This window comes from Sus scrofa, chromosome 10 (assembly GCF_054392235.1).
Source record: "Sus scrofa isolate SSC_HxYL_T2T_F1_AM1 chromosome 10, Sscrofa_HxYL_maternal_Yorkshire_Landrace_v2.0, whole genome shotgun sequence".
Classification (NCBI taxonomy): Eukaryota; Metazoa; Chordata; class Mammalia; order Artiodactyla; family Suidae; genus Sus; species Sus scrofa.
Genome location: NC_139392.1, coordinates 57,510,495 through 57,523,647, shown reverse-complemented (window position 1 = coordinate 57,523,647; position 13,153 = coordinate 57,510,495). Strand labels below are relative to the sequence as shown.

Here is a 13,153-nt window from a genome sequence, read left to right as displayed (position 1 = left end):
ACTCACAACTAGGCCATGTTATTCTCCTGTTGAACATGACCTCAGACAAGGTTACTTAATAAAGTGAGACAAAATCAGGCTACTTGATGATTTTGTCTAGGCCACTGTGCCACATTACACATGGACCAAACATCCCAATTTCTTGGCTCAAATAAGTGACTGCTGCTTCTTTACCAATCTCAGCTTTCCCTTGCTCCAGTCTGCCCTCCTTACAGAGAAGATTTATTGAGACAGCCAAAGGGAGAATTGCCGTTTTCTGACGGCATCCAATCTAAAGAGAACCTTGCTTTCTTAGACCCTCTTCCAAGTCATCCCTTACAGAGATATTCTTGCTGCAGCAAATAATTGACCCAACTCATTACTTTGGCTGGAGAACACTGACAATGGTACCACAGCTAAACTACTTGAGTTTGTGGAGGGCGGCAAATCCTCAGGTGGTCCCAAAGAAAAATTAATGAAATAATAATTTTACTTATTTTTAAATTATTATTATTATTATTTTTGCCATAAGCCTTTCTGTAGACTTGTCCTCTAATGGCACTGGCACTGGCCAACTAGATTATGTTTCCACTACTAGAACAATCACAGTCAGAGAATAGGATTATCATGAATAATAAACCATTCATATTAACTTGGGTCTACCTTGGAACTGGGAACGAGACCACTTTCCCAAGTCACGTAGGGAAGCACGTTAGATAGGGGACCACTACTTACACTACTTCTGGTGGTGCAAGTTGTGCACAGACTCCAGGGGCCCCCCTTCACATTTCCAGTCATTGTCATTTGTAAATTATTATGACAAGTTTCCAGCAGATGGCAGTAAAGTGCTTGGAGAAGGGACAGCTTTTTCTTAGCGTTTTTTGTTTTGTTTTGTTTTGTTTCTGCAACCTCAGGCAGAAATTGAACCTGCAAGGCAGTTGCAGCTTGCTCTACAGCTGCAACAATGCTGGATCCTTAACCCGTGGCACCTCCAGGAGAACTTCCAAGGACAGCTTTTTCTGATTCACACAAAGTCACAGGGAGGGTAACAAAAGACCAAAATTATATTAGAAGGAAGGTGGAGGTGAAGGTGGAAACGAATTCTTGGTAGGTAATGAGAGCTCAACAACATAAATAATCAAATTCACTGTAAACCTTTTAAAATTATATGTGGTAAATTCTATTTTAATGAAATCATTCATTCCAGGTTTAAGAAAAGTTTTAAAATACTCAATTCCAGGGAGTTTCCATTGTGCACAGTGGAAATGAACCTGACTAGTATACATGAGGATGCAGGTTCAACCCTTGGTTTTGCTCAGTGGGTCAAGGATGTGGCAATGCTGTGAGCTGTGGTGTAGGCTGGCAGCTGCAGCTCTGATTCTACAATTCTACCCCTAGCCTGGGAACCTCCATATCCTGAGAGTGCAGCCCTAAGAAGAAAAAAAAAAAAAAAAAATCAATTCCAATGTAGTTATTCTAAACAAACAAACAAACAAATCACTAGACAGATATCCTAAGTTGAAAATCAGATGTAAAAGCCCACTGTATTTAGTAACGAAACTTTTTAAAAAATCCATCAAAATTGATTTCTATAAAAACAGCAGCATTCACACAGCAAAGACCCTACTCTCTCTCATATCAAGTGATTAAGGTATATAGAAAATTATTAAACCTTGAAAAAAGATACCAATTGAATGGATGCAATATTATCACTGAAGACTAATCACATTATAAAGCATGATTAATTTTAAGAAATTTAAAGAAAGCATTAAATTCCTTTCACTATTTCTGTCATGGGTCCACAGAAAGGAAAACATAGTCAAAATTAAACAAGCAAACAAAGGATAAAGCTGGGAATACAGAGTGGTATGTTAGAAAAAATATTTTGAGAGAACTGGATAATCAATTTCCTTGTTGCTGTCACTTCTTTCACTTTCTCTTAGTATCAAAGTAAAACTGTACAAATAATTATGTGACATAAAAATGCAGTTTTCTTAGGATTACTTTACATGGTGGGTCAATAATATATGCAACGTGTGCGATGAAACGGAATTCCTTTCATGTCTTCCCTGTGATCACGGGCATAATCCCACAAGTAATAATCCAGAAGAATGGAATTGATCTCTCCACCAGTTTTTTCACCCTTTTTTTCAAGAAGCTCCAGAAGACAATCCCGGATCAGCTCAACACACCAAAGTGAACACCCTCTGATCTCTACCTCTTGTCTACTTCCATATGAAAGCATTTCTCCTACAAGGGGAAAAAAGAGCAAGAAGTACTGATAGTCGAGGAAATGAAATCTACTCAAAACTTTACTGCAGGACAAAATACAGTATTTAAATAGTACTCATTTAAAAATTGTAAATTGGAGTTCTTTGGTGGCCTAGTGTTTAAGGATTCGACATTGTCACTGCTGTGGCTCAGATTCAGTCCCTGGCTAGGGACTTTCTGCATGCCTCACAAAACAAGGAGAGGATAAGGAGGCAGAAGAGACACAAAGGGAAGAAAGCCATGGTTGGAGAGATGCAGCTACAAGCTAAGGAATGCCAAGAACTGCTGGCAGCCACACAAAGGTAGAAGAGGCAAGGAAGGATTCTTCCCAAGATCCTTCTGAGGGAGCATGCCCCTGCCAACACCTTAATTTCAGATTTCCAGCCTCCAAAGATGTGAGAAAATAATGTTTTGTCATTTTAAGCCATCAAGTTCATGGTAATTTGTTATGTCAGCCTTAGGAAACTAATAAACTAATAAGCAACTAATAGTATGGGATAGGACATGGACTTTGAAACAGAAAAAGAATGAAAGCTGGAGAGGACTGACATAGATTGGATTCAGGGAAGGTAACATGGCCAACATTTGAGGCCTATAGTTCAGCCCTAGAATCACAATGAAGAATCTAATTCAGCAAACTGCATTGCCAGTCTTTATAACTGGCTAAAAAATATGCCTCTGGTGAAGAGATGGATTAAAAACAAAATGGACAGCAATCTGGGTAGGTCTCCCAAGGACTACCCCAGAGATACCCAGAAGAGAAGAGAAGGAACAAACGTGTAGCATATCTTCAAGTTTAGAAGATCTTCAAGTTTAGAAGATCATTGGGGCCTAGTTAAGAAGTATCATAGGGGGCTAGTTAAGGAGGGTTCTACCTCATCTAGTCAAGCCACCAGAATCTATATTTCACTTAAGATTTTTTTGTCTTTTTAGGGCCGCCCCCAAGGCATATGGAGGTTCCCAGGCTAGGAGTCTAATCGGAGCTACAGCTGCCAGCCACAGCCACAGCCACGACAGATCTGAACCGAGACTGAGACCTACACCACAGCTCACGGCAATGCCGGATCCTCTACCCACTGAGCAAGGTCAGGGATCGAACCCACAACCTCATGGTTCCTAGTCAGATTCGTCTCTGCTGTGCCACGACAGGAACTCCAACTTAAGATATTTTTTATTTAAAAATTTTTCTCTGGCCATGGCATGCAGTGACCTGAGCCACAACAGTGACACACAGGGAAATGCTCCTTTACATTTATAGTTTCTATTTCTCCTCTGGTTTGCTAGTAAAGTACTTTTTGGAAAAAAAAATTCCAACTTTGCTTAAATACACTAAGGGGCAAGGGAATTTGCTCCCCCTATGTCAAAAGCTAAGGATAGCAGAGTATCCTTTTTGAAGCCAAATTTAATGGAAGCAATAACAGCTGCAATTGGACACCTGGAAAAGAGCCTCCGGAGGTGAAATGGAGGGCAGAAGAAAATTCAGAGGACTCTGTACAACTATGCTGGGGGATTCCTTCACACAAGGGTTTTTCTCACAGTAGCAGAGACAACTAGGTGCTCTAAAAATTCAGAATGGCATGGACAAATCATGAAGAGTCAGGAAAAGCTATGTAGAAGTGGTAGCTTTTGACTGAGTTCCTGTCATGGCTCAGTGGTTAACAAACCCGACTAGTATCCATGAGGATTCGGGTTCGATTCCTGGCCTTGCTCAGTGGGTTAAGGATCCAGCGTTGCCATGAGCTGTCATGTAGGTCACAGACACGGTTCAGATCCCAAGTTGCTGTGGCTATGGTATAGGCTGGCAGCTGTAGCTCCGATTCAACCCCTAGCCTGGGAACCTCCACATGCCACAGGTGCGGCCCTAAAAAAAAGAAAAAAAAAAAAGAGAGAGAGAGAGAGAATAAGTGGTAGCATTTGAGCTAAGCCTTTGTGGCTGTGTAGGATTTCAACTGAAAAAAAAAAAAGAAAATTTGAGTGAGGGAAACCAGACAAGACAGTATAGAGAGAGAGGAATGAGCATGCACACTGGCCAAAAAAAAAGATCAGCTGAATATGGCTATTTGTAGTGGAAGCCTGGATTGCTTAATGCTGTCTTTTTTTTTTTTTTTGGCAGCACCCATGGCCTATGGACGTTCTCCAGCCTGGGATGGAATAAGAGCCACAGCTGCAACCCCGGATTCATAACCCACTGCACTGGGTGGGGGATTATACCCAAAGAGACACAGAGACAATGCTGGATCATTAATTAACCCACTGTACCACAACAGGCACTCCCCCAAATGTTGTCCTTTTTAAAGGTATCCAACAATTAATGAACCCGGTTATGAGCATTACAACATAAAATAGCTTGTTATTTTTCAAATGAGGAAATGGGCAAAATGGATACCCCAAGGCTGCATAAAAACCTGGTAGAAGCAACCACAGGAATAAGGGCACCTTTATATTCTGTGTTATTCTGGGTGATTGAAAGCTCTTTCACAAGAGAAAATTATGCAATCATAAAAACTACTTCTTTTAGGGAGTTCCCATTGTGGTGTAGCAGAAATTAATTCGACAAGTATCCATGAGGATGCAGATTTGATCCCTGGCCTAGCTCAGTGGGGTTAGGATCCGCATTGCTGTGAACTGTGGTGTAGATTGCAGACGTGGCTCAGATCTGGCATTACTGTGGCTGTAGCGTAGGCTGGCGGCTACGGCTCAGATTCAACCCCTGGTCTGGGCACCTTCATATGGCATGGGTACGGCCCTAAAAATCAAAAAGAAAACCAACTACCTCTTTTAAAAATAAAGAAAAAAGTAGCTGAAAATACTACACCTAAAGGAAATTAACATGAAATGTATGCAATATGATTATTTTTCTTACACAAAGAAATGTTTTTAAAAAAGCCACTTTTCACACAAACTCAACCATCTATACTCATATATCATAATGAGGCTCCCACTCTTGAGAATCAATAATCAAATCCAACAATGATAAATAAATAAACCTAGAAAAGTGAGTGGATTGTGCATAGCAAGCCGGTGGCAATTCAACACCCAGTACATATTTATCTCTCAATCTCTCAGCCCACCTTTTAATTCACCATGTCTCTTTAGCTTAATAGACACTCTTTAAATACAAGCGTGGTGAGCTGTCTTAATGTTGCACACCTTCATGTGACATAAATTTAGGTTTCATTTTATTATGAGGCTCTGAAATGATGCTGTTCAAATAGTGTGATTCCCCACAATATTCAGATTCCACAGCATAAACAACAAAAAGCAATTTTCTCTGTATTTTAATTGCCCCTCTTCTTCACATGTGCTTTTAACAATAATAGTGCTTCTTTTTTTTTTTTTTTTTTTTTTTTAAGGAAATTAGACCTTTTGTGAAAGAAACTAAACTAGACAAAAACTCAACAACGATTCAGAGTATGACAAAGAATGTCTTAATTAAGCTGGCAAACCTCTGAGAAGCTTTTCCAGTAGTTCATCAGAGTATTTCAGGGCTCCCAGGTAAACAAGAACCTGAGGCAACCTATAGTCAGCAAACATGGTGATACTGGAGATGTCCTTAAAGCAGCCGTCTCCTTTACCCTCTAATACGCTCCATGTATCCGCCACAAGGATTTGGGCCCGTTTGTAAAAAGAAATTATCTTTCCCTAATGAGTGAAAAGAATATAAATGTTACCTGGGTATCTTAAAGCTTTCTGTATGATATATTTTTTCAAAAGGCACACATCAAAAACATTTTTCAAGAGTTCCCGTCTTGGCGCAGTGAAAACGAATCCGACTAGGAACCATTAAGTTGTGGGTTCGATCCCTGGGCTCACTCAGTGGGTTAAGGATCCAGCGTTGCCGTGAGCTGTGGTGTAGGTTGCAGACGCAGCTTGGATCCCGAGTTGCTGTGGCTCTGGTGTAGGCTGGCAGCTGTAGCTCCTATTTGACCCCTAGCCTGGGAATCTCCATATGCCTCAGATGAGGCCCTAAAAAGTAAAAATAAATAAATAAATAAGAAAGAATGTATATGTGTGTGTGTGTGCGTGTGCGTGTGTGTGTGTGTGTGTGTGACTGGGTCACTTTGCTGTACAGTAGAAAATTGACAGAACACTGTAAACCAGCTCTATGGAAAAAATAAAAAGCATTAAAAAAGAAATAAAACACATATATATGTTTTTCTAATTGAGACATAATTCACATTAATTTTATAAAATATGGAAGAGTATAAAGAAAATAATTATCCTTGAATTTACTTCTAAAGAAAATAACAATATCCATTTTTCAACTGTTTCCTTTCAGATAATGTGATTAACTTATTTCTGAAATAAAGATACAACTGATCAAGAGCCAGAATTTATCACGTTCACCATTTTTGTAAATGGCCCAGTCAATATGTAAGTACATATACAACATAAATCACCTATTATAACAAATATATATTTAACAAAATAAGTTACCAATTATATTTATGCACAGAAGAAATTTTATCAAGCATTAAGATAATGGGTCATAACTCAAAAATTATCTGTAAAACTATAAATATTCATTAGCATCAACTATGGAAAAAGATAACTACAATCTACTCCTTGTCCGAATACCAATGCTAACAATCTAAAATTACCTTTTATAACTGTTAGTGTGCTAAATGTGAGTAATCAGTATCACTGGCTCCCACAATACATTCTGACCACTTTGGAGAATGTTTTAATAAGTAAATGACGTGAGTAAATAAAAAATGAAATTAAATTCTTCAAAGAAAGGCTTCATATAAAAATTCCTCAAAAATGATAATATAGATTTATTTACTAAAAAAACAACTCCAACAAAACTCTGTCCTAATGAGAAATAAGCTAATACTGCTTAACCTTAAGGTCTACTTCTTGTAATCAGTTCAGACTTACTTTTACCATGTAAACTAATTTTTCTCAGGCCACCACGAAGAAACTGACTATCTTGTTTTCCAGGGCAAATACATACACTCATTTTCTGACATAGTGTAAAAGTCTGTAAATTAAACTGAGTGAAAGGGGAACAAATCACCACTAAGAAGTATCCCTATAACATTTGGGAAAAATCTATACTCTCCTCAAACCTACCAAAATGTGACAATCTGGCAATTGTTTTTCTATATAAACTGGACTGATTTATGGTCACTAGGTTATTAATTCAAGTCTAGTCTATTAAACAACAAGGCATAAAACTTAACTTACAAATAAAACCATGCATCCAACAAAATTATTACATCATGTTTACTATAACAGCAGCTAATGTCTCCTATTTTTAACAAGATTTATAGAGCAAACTGGAAAAATCTAGGAACCAAATTTATATAACAAAATCAGTGTTATACTCTAGCAAAACAAACTGTCATATCAGAAGCATGGTTTCCATAGTAGCCGACTACTGCATCATAAAGATTTATAATACCCTAAAATGAAAACCAAATACAAAAACAAATAAGTGAGGAATCTAAAAGTAAATTCAAATCACCCATAAAATGGTTTCTTAACTAGCTGATGGATTTTAGTAATCAAATTCTATGTCTCTAAAATATTAACTGATATCCCTGAAAATACCAGTAAATCCCCAAATAACAATTCCCTATATGTTCCATAATATTACTTTGTAAAATATTTTCAAAATAGTACCTTTATAAAATAATTATCAATATATAGTCCTATAACCAGGAGTCAATATTCTGCAACAGATTTATCATGAACAAATTAGAAATGTCAAGAATTATAAGTGCTTAAGAGTAATATAAAATGTTATCAATTAACATATAACAAGGCTCATGCTTTTCATGTATATTTATCAGTATGTCAGAGTAAAGGAAGCTCATCTATTAATTAGGACTTTTTTTTCTTTGGCCACACCCACAGCATGTGGAAGTTCGTGGGACAGGGATTAAACTCATGCCACAGCAGTGACAATGGTGTATATATCCTTAACTCGCTGAGCCACCAGGTAACTCCAGGACTTTCATATAGTTACTGAGTAAATCAGTCACTTGAAGAGCTTAAGAAAATTAGCTCAGAATCTTTGAGAGTGATGCTTTTGAAATGCATCTGAATTCTAAAGCTTCCTAACTGCTTCTATGGCACAGCCAGTTTGGGGCGTCACTGATCTAAGCCTGTCTGAGTTAAAATTTTCAAATTTCATTAATTTGTCCATAATGTTAAAAAATCAATGATAGTTTTGCGCCTGGGGCGGGGGTGGGAAGGGGTGCATCCAGATTCACTTAGCGCAGCAGGAGCTAAGTTTAGCCTCACCTTGGTCCCAGTGCCCCAGAGGAAGTCGAGTTTGGGCCTGGAAATGCTATAAACGCCTATTTCCTTTTCATTCTTTGGGGTTGCTGAGCTGATTCGTGGAGAGGTTGTGGGGGAGGGGAACAAAAGACACACTAACAGGAAAAAAAAAAAAAAAAAAAAGAATGGATAGGTGTTCCCCCTGTGGTTCAGTGGGTTATGGAACCCAACCAGTATCCATGAGGACACAGTTCAATCCCTGGCCCCGCTCACTGGATTAAGGATCCAGCATTGCTGTGAGCTGCGGTATAGGTCACAGATGAGGCTTGGATCTGGTGTTGCTGTGGCTGTGGCATAGGCCAGCAGCTGCTGTTCTGATTCGACCCCTACCCTGGGAACCATATGCTGAGGGTGCAGCCCTAAAAAGACAAAAAAAGAGAGAAAGAATGATAATCTCAGTAAATAAGAATAACATTAAAAACAACTGCAACTCTTTTTTATGTAATTTGCTAAAGATTAAAAAATATAGCAACCATGACCATACAATGAAGGAGTAGGGAAAACTGTACTCTTATATGCCCCTGTTGATCATCTCTGTTATTTTTTTTCTGGAGAAGAGTTACCACTTTTATGATTACCAACCTGAAAATTCTGCCCATACTCTGACTCAATAATTCCACTGCTAGGAATCTATTCTAAGATAATAATTATGGGGAGTTCTCGTGTGGTGCAGCAGGTTAAGGACCTGGCATTGTCACCACTGTGGCTCTGGTTACATCTTTGGCACTGGTTCAGTCCCTGGCCTGGGAACTTCCTTATGCTGTGGGTGTGGCTAAAAAAGAAAAAAAGAAAAAGTACACCTATTTAAATTTTTTGTACCATAAAGTAAATAATACTGTTAGAATACCCCATACATGAAAAAGAAAACACAGGATATATACATTAGAACTCTACAAGAAATACTCATTAGAGAGAATTTACTGTGTATATCCTGATTTTCATCCAATGAAGTACATCTTCTGAGGTACTAAGAGGACCTCATTATCCCTAGGTGACAACATCATATCAAAGGTCTAATCTTAAATGAAAAAGAGAAAAAGATGAAAGTATAAAGGAAATACACTGGTTAGAAAACATTAAGAAGGAGTTCCCAATGTGGCTCAGCAGGTTGAGCACCCAACATAGTTTCAGGTTCAAAGCCTGGCCTCGCTCAGTGCATTAAGGATCTGGCATTGCCACAAGCTGTGAGATAGGTCACAGGTGCAGTTCTGATCCAATGTTGCTGTAGCTGTGGTATAGGCCAATGGCCACAGTTCCAATTCAACCCCTAAGCCAGGGAACTTCCATAAGCCGCAGGTGCGGCTGCAAGAAGAAAAAAATAAATAAATAATGTCTTTGAAATACTACTTAACAATTTTGTAACTGTTCCTTTGTTTCATAAGGAATAAATTTCAAATTAAAAATTTTTATTCCCAAAAGCAGTTCTGGAGGAGTTCCTGCTGTGGCTCAGTGAGTTAGAAATCTGATTGCAGCGGCTCTGGTTGCTGCAGAAACACGGGTTTCGGGTTTGATCCCTGGCATGTGCAGTGGGTTAAAGGATCTGCTGTTGCTACAGCTGCAGCATAGGTTGCAGCTGCGTCTGGGATGCAATCCCTGGCCTGGGAACTTGGATATGCTGTGGGTGTGGCCATTGAGAGAGAGGGTGAGTTCTGGAAGTAAAAGAGAAGATAAGTAAGAATTCTGAGATTCCTAAACAGAAGCAACTCACCTCAAACTGAGTCACATCTCTGTAAGAAGGAAAACTTTCAACCACCAGGTGCAATAACTTCTGTGCACTTTTATCACTTTTTTGGACACAATTAAGAAAAGAGCCTTCAAACTTCTCAAGCAGGATTTTCCCTGTCTCATTGAGAATCCGATGTCTCTCTTCTATCAAAGGCATGGGGACATCTGTGTCAGAACGGAAAATATGCCGAACCTGATCCTGGGTCACTGTGGCATAGTATGAAGCACTAGTTATTGGTATCCCTTAAAGAGGAAAGAAAATGCAGATAACAATGTCATACTTTTATATCCATTAGGACCTTGCTTTTTTTCAACATACAATTAATATGAAACCACATGAATGTTACAAGAATGCACTAAAAGTGGCTGAATTTAAAAATCCGGAGCAGATCCCTCATTTTCTATTTTCTTGTCTGTACTTATTCATCCACTTCTAACAATTGTAATATTACATCAGATGTATTTGGGAACGTGTAAAATGTGTTATAATATCTGTCCCTTTGTTCCTCGTTTGTCATCAAAGTAGAGTGGCATTCTTTAGAAAACCGACTTTTATACTTAGCTGCGACAATGATAAATACTAGGAGCATTTCCCACGGAATAAGCACAGGGACTGGCCATAACTTCCAGTTCGCTTTATCAACACATTATTCCACCTCCCAGCCCGCTCTTTGGGACCCTCCCAGAAAACTGAAACTTCAAAGCTGTTACATCTGAACCGGAGGAGTGGCACCAACCTTCGTCCAAGGCTCTGTTGACCGCGGCGCACAGGGACCAGTATCCACTGTACGTCTTCCCTCTGTATCCCACCAGACATTTATGCTCGTCGCGCTCTGACCAGAAGGAGAAGTTGAGTGTGTCTATCACGAACACCCAGTTGACCGCGGCCTCGTCCGCCGCCCTGGGGTTCAGCTCGTGGAGGGTCTTCCAGCCCCCCACGCGCAGCTCGGGCCCCGCGGCCTTGGCAAGCAGCAGCTCCGCCACCCTCTGCACGCCTCCGCCGTCAATGAACACATCCCGACTGTTTTCTGCAACGAATTTTGCAGACTCCCTGGGCGTCAGAAGCCCGTCCATCCCGCCCCACCCCTGAGGAACTGGGGACCGACACTTTGGCCCTCGGGCTGGCCAAACTCTCGTCCCTCTCTAGGCGGGACAGGGGTCGGGGTCTCTCTGCGACACTCTGTCCCTTCCCACTGTGGGAGCGCTGCCCTAACAGGGTCCCACCTCCCAAACCTGCAAGGAGAACCCACCAGGTTCTCCCCCTTTCTGCGCCCACCCTGTGCAGACCGCTGGGCCGCGATCAGAGCCAAAGCCGCAGGGACTTCCGGGAGGGCAGCCCCGCCCACTCGCGCTGGGGCGCGCGCCCAGGACCCATTTCCGGTTCTGAAAGTCTGGAAACTGCCTCGGAGGGTCCGGCGCGTGCCCCATGGGGTTTACCACCTTTGCCTGTGCTTTCACCCTCCCTCCAGCAGGTGGCCCTGCGTTCTCCGCCCTGGCCCGAGTCGCGAGGACTCCCACCCGTGTACTGCGTTGCCCTTACTTGGCTCCCGCCCGTCTCCTCTCCACGGAGGGCGAAGTTTGGGCGAGACACCCGTGATGACGCCTTGAATCCGGGTCCTTGGGACGCGACGAACTTTATGGCCGCGGATCTTGGCGTGGGGGCCGACCCACCCTAAGACCAGGGTCGGCAGTACCCCTCCATTTCACTCCTCTAGGCAGGCCTCTTTATCTTGCTAAATTCCTCCTATTTGGAGGTTTAGGATTAGTTGGAACGTTTGGCAAAACGCATGAGAAAACAAAATTGTTAAATAAATATTAAAATGTTTTATTAAACAATATTAAATTGTTGGGAGTTCCCGTCCTGGCTCAGTGGTTAAGGAATCCGACTGGGAACCATGAGGTTGCGGGTTCGATCCCTGGCCTTGCTCAGTGGGTTAAGGATCCGGTGTTGCCATGAGCTGTGATGTAGTTCGCAGATGTGGCTCGGATTCCGCGTTGCTGTGGCTCTGGCGTGGGCCAGCGGCTACAGCTCCAATTTGACCCCTAGCCTGGGAACCTCCATATGCCACGGGAGCCGCCCTAGAAAAGGCAAAAAAAAAAAAAAAAAAAAAAAATTAAATTGTCAAATTACGAGAGTTCCCATGGTGGCTCAGAGGAAATGAATACGACTAGCATGCATGAGGAGGCAGGTTGGATCCCTGGCCTAGCTCAGTGGCTTAAGGATCTGCCATTGCGGGTCAGCTGTGGTGTAGGTTGCAGACTTGGCTCAGATCTGGCATGGCTGTGGCTGTGGCATAGGCCAGCAGCTATAGCCCCCATTCCACTCCTAGCCTGGGAACCTCCATAGCCTTTGGTGAGGCCCTAAAAATAAATAAATAAATAAATAAATAAATAAATAAATAAATAAAATAAAAATTGTCAAATTAATATTGCGTGCCTGGAATTGGGCTTAAATACCAAATCTCAGCACTTGTAATGACCTTATTACAGGAGAAGCTGAATAGTTCAATGGTTAGCCCCCGGTCCCAGCAATGGTCTGGGCTTGAGATTTGATCTCAAAGTCAAAGGCATTTTCTATGAACCAAGTTTCCCAAGTTCCCCAATGCCAACCATCCTGGTCAAGTGGTGACCATATCCATGACTCTACTGTGATTACGTATCTTTATCTAATGAGACATTGTTAGAGCCTGTAAGTATCACCTTACACCCCCAAACATAAACAAAAAACAACTTCCTAGTAGGATGATGAGATGAGAGGTTTAGGAGTCAGTTTAGTGATGATCAAGTTTGCCTATTGATGAAATTTTAGAGGCATGTATTCTTCTTCGGAGACTTAAATCTCCATGGAAAGACTTAAATCTCCATTTAAAATGTTCAAATCTTTGAAAAT

General features: G+C 41.0%; 1 protein-coding gene across 2 annotated transcripts; it reads right to left on the bottom strand.

Moving 5' to 3' along the window:
- Window positions 1–1,135: 1,135 nt before the first annotated feature.
- QNG1 (Q-nucleotide N-glycosylase 1) lies at window positions 1,136–11,706 on the bottom strand. Of its 2 annotated transcripts, none has more exons than XM_003357707.6 (4): window positions 11,001–11,477; window positions 10,247–10,506; window positions 5,697–5,892; window positions 1,136–2,229 (listed from the first exon to the last, which is right to left on the bottom strand). In XM_003357707.6, exons 1-4 carry the CDS (start codon window positions 11,335–11,337, stop codon window positions 1,997–1,999), a joined length of 1,026 nt encoding a protein of 341 aa, XP_003357755.2. In that variant the 5' UTR covers window positions 11,338–11,477; the 3' UTR covers window positions 1,136–1,996. The 2 variants fall into 2 exon arrangements, with proteins under 2 accessions (XP_003357755.2, XP_084835924.1); XM_084979798.1 differs by lacking the exons at window positions 1,136–2,229; window positions 5,697–5,892 and adding exons at window positions 8,041–9,281; window positions 11,514–11,706 and having other exon boundaries at window positions 10,137–10,506; window positions 11,001–11,291.
- Between the last annotated feature and the right edge of the window lie 1,447 nt (window positions 11,707–13,153).